Here is a 21,574-nt window from a genome sequence, read left to right on the forward strand (position 1 = left end):
GGAGAAGTTTGTGGCCAGACCACAGCGTGCACCTAAAGGTCAAACTACTAAAGGGAAAGACAAAAATGTAGCTCCATCATCATCTCCTGACTCTCCTACTTCACCTCCAGCTGACAATATCCTGGACGGAGCCTCTAACTCGACTCAATTTAGTACCGCCTCAATAGCTAAAGCCCAAGAAATATCCGAGCTTCTTTCTCCCTTGCTTGACAAAAAACTGTCCGGCCTCAAAGAAGCTATAGAATCAGCAGTTTCGCAACTTAAGGAACATGGTCGACGCTTTACGGAAGCAGAACAACGTATCTCCAATGTTGAAGATGAGCTAACAGAGGCACAAAGCGTAATACGTACACAGGAATCAGCGATCTCTGCTATGCAGGAAAAATTGGAAGACTTAGAGAATAGGAATCGCCGCAACAATTTAAGGTTAATAGGCCTACCGGAATCTGTTAAGCAAAGAGATCTCATGGATTTCGTCTCTAAATGGTTACCCTCTGAGCTCAATTGCTCGGCTTCTTCCAATACCCTCATCATAGAACGAGTTCACCGCATAGGCCCTGACCGTGCTTCTGACCAGAGAAGACCTAGGCCTGTCATAATGAAAATGTTGAACTACCTAGACAAAACTCGCATACTGGACGCCTACCGCAAATCAGAAGGCCTCACCTACCAGGGGCACAAATTGTTGTTGTTTCAGGACTTCTCGTATCAAGTAGCAATGAAAAGAAGGGAATACTCTACTATTTGTAAAGCATTATTTGATCTGGGACTGAGATTTGCATTAATGTACCCTGCGAAGCTGAAAGTCCTACATAACGGCAAACAACACTTTTTCGATTCTCCATCGTCTGCAAAGACTTTTCTGGACTCTCTAACTGACCAAATCACTCCTCAAAATGATATCGTGACTTAAGAAGATACATTTAATTGTACAAATCCGTCTCCTATCGCAAACATGGAGAGTTTGTTATTGGAAATATATATCTTATGCTTGTTTTCAAGATTTCTGGTTATTTTAACAACTGCTAAACGTCAACGGCAGAATTGTCAAGATAATCTCTGGTTTGTTGTTTTCTCCCCTTCCTTTTACACATTTACCATTCCTCCTCTTTCATATCCCCTTTTTTATTTTCTTTTATTTCTTTTTTTCAATTATCGATACTTTTATACCTCACTGGGTTTAAATAGGCCCGTAGAGCCTTATTTTTTGGTTCTTAAAATTTTCAAAAATTGTAAGACTGCATTATGTTTGTTATATTCCATATATTATGGCAGGTCATGTTTTTGTTTTTGTGTTATGTGTATTTCTGTAATGGCACTTTCAAGGTTTTACTGCAGGTGCTCTCTGCATGCTGGGACTGAGAGCGTGATGGTCTCTTTACGATGGTTCATTTTTTTGATCTACAGGACAGGTATAGGATAACACAATGTCTCACTCTATTGCTGATCTCACTAAAACACAAAAAAACATAAGATTTTTAACTTGGAACGTAGAGGGTTTAAACACCCCGATTAAACGGCGTAAAATACTACAACAACTTAAAAAATTTAAACCTGACATAGCAGTGCTACAGGAGACCCATTGGAGACAGGGTGACCCTAATACTCTTAGAGACTCATGGATAAAAGATTATACAGCTGCATCTTTCACATCTAAAAAAAGAGGGGTGCTGGTGATTTTCCATAAATCTTTAAAATACACAGTTGTAGACTCGATCCTGGACACCGAGGGCAGATTTCTCTTTCTTAAACTGAATTTAGAAGGTGAATTAATCACGCTTCTCACTTTGTACGCTCCCACAGGTCACAACAATGCATTCTTCTCCGATCTCTATGCCCGACTCCAGAATTGGGCAGAAGGCGCCCTCGTCATAGGAGGAGACTTCAACACTACTCTTTCTCCTAGTCTGGACAGAACGGGAGCATCCGGTGAGTGGCGGGGCAGCACATCTCCAACGCTACAACTACTAATTGAATCCCTCGCCCTAGTAGACCCATGGAGACACCTCCACCCCTTAGCAGGTGATTACACGTTTTACTCCCACCCCCATCACTCCTCAGCTAGATTGGACTTCTGGCTGGTCTCAAGCTCATTAATTAATAGGATTCAAACATCTCATATAGAAAACATAGTCATCTCCGATCATGCGCCTACATGGTTCACGTTACAACTATCTACCCCCAAAACATCTTCCTTCAATTGGAGATTCCCCTCATACTTATTCACTTCTCCAGACTTCAAAAAATACTTAGAACAACAATTTCTTAATTATAATAATGATAATGCTTCTAAACCAGTAGTGAGAGGGCATATTATGGGATATGTTTCCCATAAACGCCGTAAACTTAACACACGTTTCACGGAATTGAGTAACGCCCTATCACAATCGTATGCCATTATGCTGCAAAATAACAACACAGAGACACGGCGGAATTATTTGAATAACAAAAATTTATATGACACATTGTGCACTGAAAGAGCCCAATATTATCTAGATTTCCAGAAACATTGCTATTTCCGTTGGGGAAATAAAGCGGGCAAACTGCTAGCTAATATAGTGAGAAGTCAGAAAACATCCTCTCCCATTCTTTCTCTTAAAGGTCCCCTAGGATCATTACATACCAACGAGGACATTGCGGCCTCTTTCTTACAATATTACACAGACTTATACTCCGCACAGGATGATAACCCTGTTCTGTGGATGAACTTTTTGAAAGAAGCTAATCTACCTTCCCTCTCTGAAGAGGCCCGCGACTCCCTAACAACTCCTGTTTCGGAGTTGGAGGTTGCTCTAACTATCAAATCCCTGGCCAACGGAAAGACACCCGGCCCAGATGGCCTTAGTGCCGAGTACTACAAAATATTAAATCCACTTGTAACCCCTCATTTAGTTTCCTTATTTAATTCAATATTGACGGGAGCCTCAACACCACCAGACTTTAACCAGGCCCGAATTATCCTTCTCTTGAAACCTGAGAAAGACCCTACGCTGACCCAATCATATAGGCCAATATCTCTGCTCAACCAGGATTTTAAAATCCTCACTGGTATTATCGCTCAACGTTTACAATTAGTATTGCCACATCTCATACACACCGCACAAACTGGGTTTATGAAAGGACGACACTCAGTGATCAACGTCCGACATTTGATTGCAGGATTAACTAAATCTCACCAAATGAGAAATAAGAACCAAACGCTCCTTGTCAGCTGCGACGCTGACAAGGCCTTTGATAGGGTGTCGTGGAACCACCTACTGCGCATCTTCCAGCTACAAAATTTTGGTCCCGAATTTATTACATTATTCAAAACAATATACCACACCCCTATAGCATTCCTAACAGTTAACGGCCTGAATACTCCATCCCTTAGACTACATAGGGGAACCCGACAGGGTTGTCCCCTATCTCCTTTATTATTTAACCTGGCTATAGATCCTCTTATCCGCACCTTTTTGCTATGTCAACAATGGCAGGGAATAAATATCGGAAATAATACTTTGAAAGTCTCCGCGTATGCGGATGACTTATTACTGTATTTTGAGAACCCACATTCTGCCATACCTAAACTCCTTCATATCCTGAAAGACTTCCATATTATCTCTGGTTTTTTGATAAATTATAACAAAACAGAGGCCTTGGCCCTACACTCGGACGTCACAAAAAACTGGAAAAATTATTTCCCATTTAAATGGGCCAAAACAACTCTAAAATACCTAGGCCTTAATATCCCGGCACATCCCTCCGCCCTATACTCAGTCAATTTCCCTGCTTTAATACAACGTACACTTTTAGATTTTAAAAAATGGAAACATCTCCCACTCTCATATCTCGGTAGATGTCAATTAATTAAAATTATATCTTTTCCTAGGATTTTATATTTTTTTCAGACGCTCCCCTTGCTTCCTTTAGAATCTGATTTAAAATTGATTAACAAAGCGATCAGCAAGTTCATTTGGGCGAACAAAAAACCCAGGATTTCATTATTCAAACTCAGCCAACCACCTGCTTTAGGCGGAATTAATCTCCCTTGCTTAAAATCTTATGCTATTGCGTCAAATTACCGATACGCAATTGACTGGATTAGAGGAACAAATGGATTTGCTGACACGCTAATAGAGCAATCTTTTAGTGTTGAAATGCCATTAGCTAGTTTGCTACACACACGACCCTTGTCCTTTCCACCTCACGTAGCACAAAATCTACTACTACATACTACATGCTTGGCTTGGCGCCGAGCCAGAACTCAAATGAGAGTCCCTCCCAATGTCTCCTTGTTCCTTCCTATCGGCCATAACCCAGGGTTTGATGCTGGTTTTCTAACACAGACTTTCAAAACCTGGAACACACAGGGATTGCGTTACATATATCAATTATTGGATCTCTCCACAATGACTATTTACTCTCATAACCAAATACAGGAAAAATTTCCCTGTATCCAAATCCCTTTATTTATATATTTCCAAATACGTAGTTATGTCAATACTTTACTCCCTAAAATTCCCATTATACCTGGGAAAAATGGTTTGGATGATGTGCTGTCTCGCTGCCTCTCTATGTCATTTTCCACTTCTATGCTATACACCTATATACGCCGGGAAATAAATTTGGAAGTGGAGACGGTGGGATTTGCCAAGTGGCATTCCACATTCCCTAACATACCCCTATCCACCATTTTGAAATCTTTTGTTAGACTCAATAAGCAATTAATTTCGGCTTCATACGCGGAAATGCAGTATAAATTATTGCATCGTGCCTATTTCACCCCCAAATTAAGACTCATCACAGGTACTTCCACAGACTCAAATTGTTTTAAATGTGGTCAACCTGATGCGGATCTAATGCATTGTATGTGGCACTGTGCGGAGGTACAGAGGTTCTGGTCCTTGGTACACACCTATATATCCACCAAGTTGGGAATTGCCTTTGAACTAACACCCGAGTGGGCTATGTGGGATATTGTACCATCATCTGGATCATCCTGTGCCCCTGGAGGTGCCCGTCTATTACTAGCAAAGATTGCAGCAGCTGCGAAAAAAACAATATTATCTCAATGGATATCCACTGACACTTTAACGCTCAGTCTTTTACAGCCTAGAATTACATACCTATTTAATATGGATTGGTTAGAACTATCCCTTAATAAAGACAAGGAAGCAGAGAAGTTCTTTAATATTTGGCTCCCATATGTTCACATTAACACCTCAGGTTAAAGACACGCTCCGTGCCGCAGTCCAACTCACAGCCTGGTATAATGAAGAAACCTTGTCTTCAGGTGAACCACCATTTTAATTCCTGTATTGTTACGTTCCTCATGGATCCATTGTATTGCACATTACTGTTGTGGTCCTGTTGATGTCTTGTCATTTTCTGATCAACATGTTATATTGTTTATTGCGGTTTTACAATAAAAATATGTTTTAAAAAAAAAAACCTGTAATACCTCACGAAGGTATGGACAGAAGACCACGTAGCAGCCTTGCAGATCTGAACTGCCGAGGCACCATGTCGGGCTGCCCACGAAGGACCCACAGACCTAGTGGAATGAGCCTTCAGAGAAGGAGGGACCGGTAGGCCTTCATGAAGATAAGCTTCAGAAATAGCCATACGGATCCAGGCTGCCAAAGTTTGCTTTGAAGCAGGCCAACCCTTTTTACGGAAGCCATAGAGGACAAACAAAGCGTCCGACTTCCTAAACGAAGAAGTGCGGTCAACATAAGTCCTTAAGGCCCGCACAACATCCAAAGAGGCCTCACCCACGGAAAGACCCGGTGAGTTAAAGGCCGGAACAACTATTTCCTCGTTAACATGAAACTGGGAAACAACTTTGGGAAGAAACTCGGGCCGAGTGCGGAGCACTGCCCTGTTCCCATGAAAAACCAAGAAAGGGGGTCTACAAAAAAGAGCCCCTAACTCAGAAACACGTCTGGCCGAAGCAATGGCCAGAAGGAAAACAGTCTTAGCTGTTAGCCATTTAATATCCACTGAGCCCAGTGGTTCAAACGGCGGTCCTTGGAAAGCCCTCAGGACCACAGCCAAATCCCAAGGTGCCACAGGTGGAACAAAGGGCGGCTGAATGCGGAGAACACCCTGCATAAAGGTGCGCACATCCGGGATTGTAGCAATCCTACGGTGAAACCAGACAGATAGGGCCGAAACCTGTACCTTCAAAGAAGCAAGGCGAAGCCCATGATCTAGTCCCGCTTGCAGGAAGGCGAGAATCCGAGACAGACGAAACTCCCGCGGTGCATAACCTCTCGGTCGACACCACTGGAAGAACGTATGCCACACGCGATGGTATATCCTCGTGGAAGACGGTTTCCGAGCTCGTAACATGGTACGCACCACAGAGCTGGAAAACCCCCGGGACCTCAGCATGGCCGTCTCAACAGCCACGCTGTCAAAGACAGCCGAGTCAGGTCCGGGTGAAGACAAGGACCCTGAGACAGAAGGTCCGGTCGTAGTGGCAACCGCATAGGACTGTCCACGGACAGACCCTGAAGGTCTGGGAACCAGTGCCGTCTGGGCCACGCGGGAGCTATCAACAGGAGCGTCCCTCCTTCCTGTTTGAATTTCCGGATTACCCGTGGAAGAAGGGAGACCGGAGGGAACAGGCATCCACCAGAGACGCCCCTTCGTCTCTTGTGCGAGACCCGTACACCGGCAACTTGTTGTTGTGCCGGGACGCCATGAGGTCGATTTCTGGAAGACCCCACCTGTCCACCAGTAGTTGAAAAACGTCCGGGTGCAGGGACCATTCCCCTGGATGAACGTCCTGGCGACTTAGAAAGTCCGCCTCCCAATTTAGCACTCCCGGGATGAAGACCGCTGATATGGCCGGAAGATTGCGCTCCGCCCAAACCAGGATCCGAGAGACCTCTACGAGAGCCGCCCGACTGCGAGTTCCTCCTTGCCTGTTTATGTAGGCCACGGTGGTAGCATTGTCCGACTGGACCTGCACCGGGTGACCCTGGAGAAACCGCTGTGCCTGCAGGAGAGCATTGAAGACCGCACGGAGTTCCAAGATATTTATTGGAAGCTCCGCTTCTGTCGGCGTCCACCTGCCCTGGAACAAGTGTGGACCCGAAACTGCTCCCCAGCCCCGAAGACTGGCGTCCGTTGTCAACAGGACCCAATTTGGAACCCAGAACGGACGTCCCTTGTTGAGGTGGGTCGTCTTTAACCACCACGCAAGGGACAGGCGAACCTCCGGGGTGAGCACAATCGTCTGGAACTTCAGAGACTGAGGCAGCCCGTTCCACTTGGACAGGATTAGGTGCTGCAGAGGTCTGGAGTGAAACTGGGCGTATTCCACCATGTCGAACAGCGACACCATGGAGCCCAGTAACCTCATCGCCGAGTGTAAGGACACCCGGCGGCTGTGCAGACAACTGCGCACCCTTGACTGTAAAGCAGAGATCTTGTCCTCTGTCACGAAGATCCTTTGCTGTCCCGAGTCCAATAAGGCTCCAAGATGCAGAATCCTCCGAGACGGGATTAGAGTGGACTTCTGCCAGTTGATTAGCCAGCCGTGCCGTTGCAGCAGTGCAATGGTCAGGTCCAAGTGGTGTAACAGGAGCTCTGGAGATCCTGCCACCAATAACAGGTCGTCCAAGTACGGCAACATGCGGACTCCTTGCAGCCGCAGAGAAGCCGCCATGACCGCCATCACCTTGGTGAAAACACGTGGTGCTGCCGCCAGGCCAAAAGGTAACGCCCAAAACTGGAAGTGGTCGCTGCGGATTGCAAACCGAAGGAACTCTTGATGGCGCAAAAGAATAGGGACATGCAGGTAAACGTCCTGTATGTCCAATGACACCATGTAGTCCCCAGGTTCCAGCGCCAGAATGATGGACCGTAGGGTCTCCATCCGAAACTTCGGGACCCGCAAAGACTTGTTGAGTGCTTTGAGGTTGAGAATCGGACGATATGACCCATAGGGTTTCTGTACCAAAAATAGATTTGAATAGAAACCCTGGCCCCTCTGGGAGAATGGAACAGACACTATAACTCCAGCCTGGAGCATAGTGTGCAATACCTTCCGCAGCTCCGTAGCCTTGTTCCGGTCAGATGGTAGACCCGTGGTGAAGAATCGAGCCGGGGGTCTGTGCCGGAAGGAGAGGGCGTACCCGTGGGAGACCACCTCCAGAACCCAAGTGTCTGTCGTAGTGAACGACCAACACCGGGAGAACTGCAGCAGGCGGCCTCCCACCCTGGGATCCCCCAAGGGGAGACCCGGACCGTCAGGCCGCAGGCTTGTCATCTGGCTTGGGGGCCGGACGTCTGGTACTCCATGCCTGTTTCCGGGGCTTGACCGATATCTTAGGGCCAGCCTGTCGAGGAAACGACTGTGGTTTGGGCCTGCCCTGGGCCCTAGATGACCGAAAGGACGATGGTCCAGAACCAGAAGGAGCAGCGGCCGACGGAAGATAAGCAGATTTGGCTGCCGCCAGCGTGGCCACAATCTTATCCAGATCCGGACCGAAGAGAACTTCTCCGGTAAACGGCAACGCTTCCAGACCTTTCTTGGAATCTGCGTCCGCCTTCCAGGATCGCAGCCACAAGGTGCGACGAGCAGCTACCACTGCTGAAGAAATTCTAGACACCAGAGTACTAATGTCTAGAGCCGCCTCGTTGATGTAGGTGGCCGAATCACGGAGATTGCCAATCAACTCCGCCTGTTCGGCCGGACAGTCGGATTCAAAAGAAGCCTCTAATGAATCCGCCCAGCGCTCCATCGCTCTGGCAACCCAGCAAATGGCCATAGCCGGCCGTGCTGCCCCCCCTGCAAGGGAATAAGCGGACTTCAGGCAGATTTCTACCTTGCGGTCCGTAGCATCCTTAAGGGAGGACATGGATGGCATCGGCAATGTGGCACTACGGACAAGACGGGTCACGTGAGAATCCACCTGTGGAGGGGATTCCCACTTAGCAAAATAATTATCCGTGAACGGATAAGCCACCGCCAGGCGTCTCTGCGGCTGGTATCTTTTGCCAGGTTGTTTCCACGCCTCCTCTAAATGGTCCACCAACTGACCCGAAAGAGGAAAGACTGTGGCATCGCCCTTCACATCTTTGAAAAAGGCATACTTAGATTTAGCCGCTGGGGGAACTTCGTCCTCAATCACCAAGGCTGTGCGGACCGCCCGAATAAGTCCAGGAATATATACTTTGGACTTAGCATCAGCGTCCTTAGTATGGAGAGGTTCCTGATCGTAAGGATCCAGAATCTCCCCATCATCAGACGTCCCTTCGTCATCCTCATAAGGAGCGGACAGAGACGCCACCGGCCTTTTATGAGGCCGCATCACAGACTCCCCTTGCAACACATCCGATAAGTGCTGTACAGAACTCGTCAGGGAGTTAACCCACACTGGCTCCTGAGAACCCGGGAGCGGGGAAATAGGGAGACTGTGGGGTACCACCAATTGTCGTGGGAACCCCTGCATGGGTGACGACACCACAGACTGCTGGGACAAACCCATCGGAGTAAACGCGGGCTGCGGAGCTAACTGGCCCACTAAAGCTGTTAACGCCTGAGCGAAACAAGCCCAGGGCGGCTCCTGTACCGGTGCTGTAACTGTAATAGGCCGCGCCATGGACAAACACTGCCGGCAAAGGCCCTCCGCGCTACCCTCCCCCTCCGCTAACGGTACTTTGCACGTGGTACACTGTAGCCGGAGGGGAAAATCACTTTCAGACATGATGGCACCACGTATGTGACCTCTCTCACCAATTAAGTATTAAATAGGCGAGAGACCACCCTGCAGCACCGCACCGCAAGGGCTTTAGCAGAAAGAACAGGGACAGTAATAAAGCTGACAGTTTAGAGAAGAAAAGTTACAGGCAGCGCTAGCACAGTCACATACAATGCAGAGAAATAACAATTCCTGCACTAACAGCGCTGATCACTCAACTACACAGACACAGGGCCTGGTAGGACACAGCGCTGCATACACAGACCTGAGCCACAGCGGAGGAGAGGTATGCGGGGGGACCCAGACCACGATGCTTCCTTCCAGACTTCCAGCAGCGTTCACCATGCGTTGCAGAGAAGATGGCCGCCGAGGAGCAGAGAGAAGCTGGCCTGGGGGAGGAGCGCTGACACAGGGCCAGTCAGCACAGTGCAGAGAGGGCTGTGTGCAGCGGGGGAGGCGCCGGCTGTGAGACAGGGAAGGCGCGCTCCCCTGGCATGCATTTAACCCCTGGGACGCCGCAGCGCTACCGCTCTGCTGCGGTCCGCTGTCCCAGGGGGTAGTGGAAAGCGCAGGTTCAGTACCTGGCTCCACGCTGCAGCCAGTCCCCAGGGAGACCCCTGCCTGGGGACTTAGGACCATGTGACCAGCGGGGACCCACCGCGGGACCCCGCTGCTTACCTTTGTCCCCCTTGGATCCGGCCATGGTCCGGAACATCTGGGGTCACCGCTAGCTGTGACCCCAGATGCTCACCAGCATCCCCGGATCGGTACCGGCGTTCTGGTACCGGCGGGGGTGTAGGGAAGACAGCATGGACATCAGGACTGACTGTCCATGCTGTACATCCAGATGTGCAGCCACAGCTGCACTGAAGAAAGCTTCAGGGGCTCTTCTAGCCCCCACTCCGACAGGTGCACCCGACGCCGGCCGGGCACCAAACTAAACTGGGGTGCCTTGGCCCGGGGGCGGGGTATAGGAGGGGGACCTAGTGCATCCTGGGAGGCTGAAAGCTTAACTCTTTGGTGCCCTGCGACTGACGTCACACCTATACCCCAAGGTATCCTGTGGATACCCTATGGACCCTGAAGTAGAAAGAGATAATAGTGATGTCACTGTGACACTCCTAGACTCCCTCACCTCCCCAGTCAGGTCCCTGTGTTAGTAATAGAGATAATAGTGGTGTCACTGTGACACTCCCAGACTCCCTCACCTCCCCAGTCAGGTCCCTGTGTTAGTAATATATATAATAGTGATGTCACTGTCACACTCCCAGACTCCCTCACCTCCCCAGTCAGGTCCCTGTGTTAGTAATAGAGATAATAGTGGTGTCACTGTGACACTCCCAGACTCCCTCACCTCCCCAGTCAGGTCCCTGTGTTAGTAATATATATAATAGTGATGTCACTGTCACACTCCCAGACTCCCTCACCTCCCCAGTCAGCAGGTAGATGATCTCCAGGGTGATATGTAATATCCTCTCAGTCATGTGACTCCTGTCCTTGTCCATCCTCTGTGAATCTATGACTTATACAGGACAGGTGTCACCGTTATGTGATTATTAGTAAAGACTCTCCGGTTCCTCACAGATCAGCTACCTAGGAATAAATATAAGTATTATTATAGACACCACAGCATACACAGGTAAAAGATTATTTTGTATAGAAGTCCATTTTGCAGACAGATCCTTAGATTTTCACACTTTAGAGCTTTTATTCGGTTGAAGTATCTGTCATTTGTTACCTCACTGTGTAAATAATGGAATGTGATAATTAGGGCTCTCAGTCTCACACGGTTACTATTGTAGACTCACATTTAGAGGTATATTTACTAAAGGTCAATATTGGTGTATTTGTAGGTGATTTTCATTAGCTTTATTTTAATTCAGAGATCTAGTGAAGTCAAAATCAACTATAAAACCAAATCCTGACCAAAATCGAACATCGTTACTATCACATAGACCACTACAGGATCCCCTCATTTACTAACAGTCGGACTGAAATCTAATTAAAATCGACTCCAAAAACCGAGATCAAATCCAAAAATAAACAGACCTGCCTAAGGGAGGTGATTTTGGGAGCAGCACTGTACAGATCTCTCTGACCTGTGCAGGCTGCTTAGGATTAAAAGCTTTGCCTCTCACATGGCAGTCAGACACCTTACACATGGCGCTATCTGCCCCACAATGTCTGATGGCAACGCTGAGCACAGTCACCGCTTCCCGACCCAGGTGTTATCAGCACACCTCCAGTACCCTGGTCACTGAGTTCAGGTGCCAGCACAGGGTACATACACAGATCTCCCACCACTGATAATTGCTACATATACCCTACAAGCATCGCTGTTTCTATACTGTCAGTCAGTGACCTACACTGCCGGCTCCAGGCTTGTGCACGGCTGGTCTGATGGACAAATCCAGCTGCAGCTTCACCAGCGCTCTCCTACATCTAGAGCTGGTGCGTTATACTGTATAATTACTGTGTATCATCGCTGCCGCCATTTCATTCACACTGTATTTACCAGTGACACCTGGATAACAGTGATACAATGGGATCGGTTCCCCTTCATCATCGTACGGGATAAATCAGATTTGTCATGGCCTTTCTACATGAGGCCACACGTCTTATGTCCCTATTCAGAAAATAAGGGGGGGGCCCAATGCTCATTGTGGCCCAGGACACCAAAAAGTCTAGTTACAGCTCTGTACACAGGTCACACATAACACACACTGATCACTATACACAGGTCACACATAACACACACTGATCACTATACACAGGTCACACATAACACACACTGATCACTATACACAGGTCACACAACACACACTGATCACTATACACAGGTCACACATAACACACACTGATCACTATACACAGGTCACACATAACACACACACTGATCACTATACACAGGTCACACATAACACACACTGATCACTATACACAGGTCACACATAACACACTGATCACTATACACAGGTCACACAACACACTGATCACTATACACAGGTCACACATAACACACTGATCACTATACACAGGTCACACATAACACTACACCTGATACTGAGCTCCTAAATGCTGGTGGTCTTTCACAGTGTCGTAAAAAAAGTTGTCTGTGTACATTTGCTATCAGACATAGAGGAGGACTTAAAAGTAAACACTAGAGGTATTGTATTTAAATATGTAAAATCGTTCTTGAATCGGACATTTTCCTGAAGACCATCAGTCACTGTGAAACAAGAGTGGTCTTACACAAAATGGCGCCTGCACAGGAGACATCACGTGACTAGAGATAACTATCGTGCTGCATTTATTGTATAAGACGTCTGTGTGGGCTGCTGATTAGCTGTTATGAGTAAACAATATTACCCATGATCCTCTCCTGCTGGTGATGTGTGTAATGTATCTGACTATCTGTGTTGTGGTCAGTGTCTCTCTGATCTCTACACCAGGGGGCAGGTGACCTGTGGCACTCCAGCTGCTGAGGAACTACACATCCCAGCATGCCCTAACAGCAGCACTGTTGCAGGGCATGCTGGGATGTGTAGTTCCCCAGCAGCTGGGGTGGCTGCCCCTGGTGTAATGTGACAGAGATAGGATGTGATAAGAGGTCTCTGTGTTATACACAGCTGTCACCTAAGCTGCCATCATATATGTTATCATTGGGAATGTTCCTGTTAGTGAGTACAGAGCAGCCCCACAGTACAGCACATCTCATGCATGTATGTATGTGTTATGTGCTGCAGCTCTCGCTGTCTCTCTCTCTTATTATAGGTTATTATGTAGTAACGCAGAGACACAAACTTTCCTGTTGGCCAAGTGGTAAAACAAACCGGCGTCACTGCGGCACATACAGGAGGAGAATGGGACACGGGTATGTGTAAGGGAGGGAGCTGTGTCATACATGCCAACGTCTGTAACAGCCCCTCTGGGCATATTTGCCAACTCTCCCATATTGTCAGGGAGACTCCCTGAAAAGCAGCAATCTCCCTGTCTCCCCGATTGCACCTTACTCCCATTATGTACAGTAACCGTTATATTAAATAAAAATAGAGCTATATACATTGAAATGGGATTATTAGTATCATGTCCCTGCATTGGTTATAAATCACAATGATCACTATGGCTACATGCATTTTTTGAAAAGTATCATTGTGTTTTCATCAACAAATAGATCTTACTGACTGCATTGGTGTACTCAGAAAAAACCTTCCATAGGCCTCGTCCAATGTGCAGCAAGTGATTCCTATGTGGGGCACTCTTTTATAGTAAATTAATTGATATAATTGATATCAGGAAATATACATAATTACAATATAACTTTTAGTCAGTTCCCTCTTTAAATAGATTGGGGATTATTGTGACTGAGTGTGAAAATATGATAGAGTCACCCATCAATAAACACCCACAAATACCATATAGTTGATATCGGAAAATGAACATAATTAAAACATAACTTCCAATCGGATCCTTCTGTAAAAGAAATTAGGAATTGTTATGACTCTGATTATGAAAAATATGACAGTCATCCACCAATAAGCACACATACATATCATACCCATCAATAAGCACACATACATATCATACACATCAATAAGCACACATACATATCATACCCACCAATAAGCACACATACATATCATACCCATCAATAAGCACACATACATATCATACCCATCAATAAGCACACATACATATCATACCCATCAATAACCACACATACATATCATACCCATCAATAAGCACACATACATATCATACCCATCAATAAGCACACATATCATATCATACCCATCAATAAGCACACATACATATCATACCCATCAATAAGCACACATACGTATCATACCCATCAATAAGCACACATGTATCATATCCATCAATAACCACACATACGTATCATACCCATCAATAAGCACACATACGTATCATACACATCAATAAGCACACATACGTATCATACCCATCAATAAGCACACATACGTATCATACCCATCAATAAGCACACATACGTATCATACCCATCAATAAGCACACATATCATATCATACCCATCAATAACCACACATACATATCATACCCATCAATAAGCACACATACATATCATACCCACCAATAAGCACACATACATATCATACCCACCAATAAGCACACATACATATCATACCCATCAATAACCACACATACATATCATACCCACCAATAAGCACACATACATATCATACCCATCACTAAGCACACATACATATCATACCCATCAATAACCACACATACATATCATACCCATCAATAAGCACACATACATATCATACCCATCAATAAGCACACATACGTATCATACCCATCAATAAGCACACATACGTATCATACCCATCAATAAGCACACATACGTATCATACCCATCAATAAGCACACATACGTATCATACCCACCAATAAGCACACATACGTATCATACCCATCAATAAGCACACATATCTATCATACCCATCAATAACCACACATACATATCATACCCATCAATAAGCACACATACATATCATACCCACCAATAAGCACACATACATATCATACCCATCAATAAGCACACATACATATCATACCCATCAATAAGCACACATACATATCATACCCATCAATAAGCACACATACGTATCATACCCATCAATAAGCACACATACGTATCATACCCATCAATATGCACACATACGTATCATACCCATCAATAAGCACACATACGTATCATACCCATCAATAAGCACACATACGTATCATACCCATCAATAAGCACACATACGTATCATACCCATCAATAAGCACACATACGTATCATATCCATCAATAAGCACACATACGTATCATATCCATCAATAAGCACACATACGTATCATATCCATCAATAAGCACACATATCATATCATACCCATCAATAAGCACACATACGTATCATACCCATCAATAAGCACACATACGTATCATACCCATCAATAAACACACATACGTATCATACCCATCAATAAGCACACATACGTATCATACCCATCAATAAGCACACATATCTATCATACCCATCAATAAGCACACATACATATCATACCCATCAATAAGCACACATATCATATCATACCCATCAATAAGCACACATACATATCATACCCATCAATAACCACACATACGTATCATATCCATCAATAAGCACACATACGTATCATACCCATCAATAAGCACACATACCTATCATACCCATCAATAAGCACACATACCTATCATACCCATCAATAAACACACATACCTATCATACCCATCAATAAGCACACATATCATATCATACCCATCAATAAGCACACATACATATCATACCCATCAATAAACACACATACATATCATACCCATCAATAAGCACACATATCATATCATACCCATCAATAAGCACACATACGTATCATACCCATCAATAAGCACACATACGTATCATACCCATCAATAAGCACACATACGTATCATACCCATCAATAAGCACACATACGTATCATACCCATCAATAAGCACACATATCATATCATACCCATCAATAAGCACACATACGTATCATACCCATCAATAAGCACACATACGTATCATACCCATCAATAAGCACACATACGTATCATACCCATCAATAAGCACACATACGTATCATACCCATCAATAAGCACACATTTCTATCATACCCATCAATAAGCACACATACATATCATACCCATCAATAAGCACACATATCATATCATACCCATCAATAAGCACACATACATATCATACCCATCAATAAGCACACATATCATATCATACCCATCAATAAGCACACATACATATCATACCCATCAATAACCACACATACATATCATACCCATCAATAAGCACACATACGTATCATACCCATCAATAAGCACACATACCTATCATACCCATCAATAAGCACACATACATATCATACCCATCAATAAACACACATACATATCATACCCATCAATAAGCACACATATCTATCATACCCATCAATAAGCACACATACGTATCATACCCATCAATAAGCACACATACGTATCATACCCATCAATAAGCACACATACGTATCCTACCCATCAATAAGCACACATACGTATCATACCCATCAATAAGCACACATACGTATCCTACCCATCAATAAGCACACATACGTATCCTACCCATCAATAAGCACACATACGTATCCTACCCATCAATAAGCACACATACGTATCATACCCATCAATAAGCACACATACGTATCATACCCATCAATAAGCACACATACGTATCATACCCATCAATAAGCACACATACGTATCATATCCATCAATAACCACACATATCATATCCATCAATAAGCACACATACATATCCTAACCATCAATAAGCACACATACATATCCTATCCATCAATAAGCACACATACATATCCTATCCATCAATAAGCACACATACATATCCTATCCATCAATAAGCACACATACATATCCTATCCATCAATAAGCTCACATACATATCATAACCATCAATAAGCACACATGTATCCTATCCATCAATAAGCACACATACATATCCTATCCATCAATAAGCACACATACATATCATACCCATCAATAAGCACACATGTATCATATCCATCAATAAGCACACATACATATCATACCCATCAATAAGCACACATGTATCATATCCATCAATAAGCACACATACATATCATATCCATCAATAAGCACACATACATATCATACCCATCAATAAGCACATACACATATCCTATCCATCAATAAGCACACATACATATCCTATCCATCAATAAGCACACATACATATCCTATCCATCAATAAGCACACACACATATCCTATCCATCAATAAGCACACGTATCCTATCCATCAATAAGCACACATACATATCCTATCCATCAATAACCACACGTATCCTATCCATCAATAAGCACACATACATATCCTATCCATCAATAAGCACACACACATATCATACCCATCAATAAGCACACATACATATCATACCCATCAATAAGCACACATACATATCATATCCATCAATAAGCACACATACATATCATATCCATCAATAAGCACACACACATATCCTATCCATCAATAAGCACACATACATATCATATCCATCAATAAGCACACACACATATCCTATCCATCAATAAGTACACATACACATCCTATCCATCAATAAGCACACATGTATCATATCCATCAATAAGCACACATACATATCATACCCATCAATAAGCACACATACATATCCTATCCATCAATAAGTACACATACACATCCTATCCATCAATAAGCACACATGTATCATATCCATCAATAAGCACACATACATATCATACCCATCAATAAGCACACATACATATCCTATCCATCAATAAGTACACATACACATCCTATCCATCAATAAGCACACATGTATCATATCCATCAATAAGCACACATACATATCATACCCATCAATAAGCACACATTCATATCATACCCATCAATAAGCACACATACATATCATACCCATCAATAAGCACACATGTATCATATCCATCAATAAGCACACATACATATCATACCCATCAATAAGCACACATACATATCATACCTATCAATAAGCACACATACATATCATATCCATCAATAAGCACACATACATATCATACCCATCAATAAGCACACATGTATCATATCCATCAATAAGCACACATACATATCATACCCATCAATAAACACACATACATATCATATCCATCAATAAGCACACATACATATCATATCCATCAATAAGCACACATACATATCATACCCATCAATAAGCACACATACATATCATACCCATCAATAAGCACACATACATATCATACCCATCAATAAGCACACATACATATCATACCCATCAATAAGCACACATACATATCATACCCATCAATAAGCACACATACATATCATACCCATCAATAAGCACACATACATATCATATCCATCAATAAGCACACATACATATCATACCCATCAATAAGCACACATACATATCATACCCATCAATAAGCACACATACATATCATATCCATCAATAAGCACACATATCATATCCATCAATAAGCACACACACATATCATACCCATCAATAAGCACACATACATATCCATCACTAAGCACACATACATATATCCATCAATAAGCACACATACATATCATACCCATCAATAAGCACACATACATATCCTATCCATCAATAAGCAATCATATCATATCATATCCATCAATAAGCACACATACATATCATACCCATCAATAAGCACACATACATATCCTATCCATCAATAAGTACACATACACATCCTATCCATCAATAAGCACACATGTATCATATCCATCAATAAGCACACATACATATCATACCCATCAATAAGCACACATACATATCCTATCCATCAATAAGTACACATACACATCCTATCCATCAATAAACACACATGTATCATATCCATCAATAAGCACACATACATATCATACCCATCAATAAGCACACATTCATATCATACCCATCAATAAGCACACATACATATCATACCCATCAATAAGCACACATGTATCATATCCATCAATAAGCACACATACATATCATACCCATCAATAACCACACATACATATCATATCCATCAATAAGCACACATACGTATCATACCCATCAATAAGCACACATACCTATCATACCCATCAATAAGCACACATACATATCATACCCATCAATAAACACACATACATATCATACCCATCAATAAGCACACATATCTATCATACCCATCAATAAGCACACATACGTATCCTACCCATCAATAAGCACACATACGTATCCTACCCATCAATAAGCACACATACGTATCCTACCCATCAATAAGCACACATACGTATCCTACCCATCAATAAGCACACATACGTATCCTACCCATCAATAAGCACACATACGTATCATGCCCATCAATAAGCACACATACGTATCCTACCCATCAATAAGCACACATACGTATCATACCCATCAATAAGCACACATACGTATCATACCCATCAATAAGCACACATACGTATCATATCCATCAATAACCACACATATCATATCCATCAATAAGCACACATACATATCCTAACCATCAATAAGCACACATACATTTCCTATCCATCAATAAGCACACATACATATCCTATCCATCAATAAGCACACATACATATCCTATCCATCAATAAGCACACATACATATCCTATCCATCAATAAGCTCACATACATATCATAACCATCAATAAGCACACATGTATCCTATCCATCAATAACCACACATACATATCCTATCCATCAATAAGCACACATACATATCATACCCATCAATAAGCACACATGTATCATATCCATCAATAAGCACACATACATATCATACCCATCAATAAGCACACATGTATCATATCCATCAATAAGCACACATACATATCATATCCATCAATAAGCACACATACATATCATACCCATCAATAAGCACATACACATATCCTATCCATCAATAAGCACACATACATATCCTATCCATCAATAAGCACACATACATATCCTATCCATCAATAAGCACACACACATATCCTATCCATCAATAAGCACACGTATCCTATCCATCAATAAGCACACATACATATCCTATCCATCAATAACCACACGTATCCTATCCATCAATAAGCACACATACATATCCTATCCATCAATAAGCACACACACATATCATACCCATCAATAAGCACACATACATATCATACCCATCAATAAGCACACATACATATCATATCCATCAATAAGCACACATACATATCATTTCCATCAATAAGCACACACACATATCCTATCCATCAATAAGCACACATACATATCATATCCATCAATAAGCACACACACATATCCTATCCATCAATAAGTACACATACACATCCTATCCATCAATAAGCACACATGTATCATATCCATCAATAAGCACACATACATATCATACCCATCAATAAGCACACATACATATCCTATCCATCAATAAGTACACATACACATCCTATCCATCAATAAGCACACATGTATCATATCCATCAATAAGCACACATACATATCATACCCATCAATAAGCACACATACATATCCTATCCATCAATAAGTACACATACACATCCTATCCATCAATAAACACACATGTATCATATCCATCAATAAGCACACATACATATCATACCCATCAATAAGCACACATTCATATCATACCCATCAATAAGCACACATACATATCATACCCATCAATAAGCACACATGTATCATATCCATCAATAAGCACACATACATATCATACCCATCAATAAGCACACATACATATCATACCTATCAATAAGCACACATACATATCATATCCATCAATAAGCACACATACATATCATACCCATCAATAAGCACACATGTATCATATCCATCAATAAGCACACATACATATCATACCCATCAATAAACACACATACATATCATATCCATCAATAAGCACACATACATATCATATCCATCAATAAGCACACATACATATCATACCCATCAATAAGCACACATACATATCATACCCATCAATAAGCACACATACATATCATACCCATCAATAAGCACACATACATATCATACCCATCAATAAGCACGCATACATATCATACCCATCAATAAGCACACATACATATCATACCCATCAATAAGCACACATACATATCATATCCATCAATAAGCACACATACATATCATACCCATCAATAAGCACACAT

The 21,574-nt window shown here is 43.0% G+C and overlaps 1 protein-coding gene across 4 annotated transcripts in view; it reads right to left on the minus strand.

Moving 5' to 3' along the window:
- The window catches only part of LOC148506464 (uncharacterized), a 31,504-nt gene extending 18,671 nt beyond the window's left edge, over positions 1 to 12,833 (minus strand). For 3 of the 4 annotated variants that reach the window (XM_088446732.1, XM_088446731.1, XM_088446729.1), the window contains exons 1-2: positions 12,756 to 12,833; positions 11,126 to 11,291 (exon numbers count right to left, since the gene is read on the minus strand). In XM_088446732.1, coding sequence (XP_088302858.1) covers positions 11,126 to 11,203 — 78 coding nt within the window. In that variant the 5' untranslated portion in view covers positions 11,204 to 11,291; positions 12,756 to 12,833. The remainder of the gene's footprint in view (positions 1 to 11,125; positions 11,292 to 12,755) is intronic. The other variant, XM_088446730.1, reaches the window with a different exon arrangement.
- Positions 12,834 to 21,574: the final 8,741 nt, after the last annotated feature.

Source organism: Taudactylus pleione, unplaced genomic scaffold, assembly GCF_031769625.1.
Source record: "Taudactylus pleione unplaced genomic scaffold, aTauple2 ptg000403l, whole genome shotgun sequence".
In the NCBI taxonomy this organism is placed as follows: domain Eukaryota; kingdom Metazoa; phylum Chordata; class Amphibia; order Anura; family Myobatrachidae; genus Taudactylus; species Taudactylus pleione.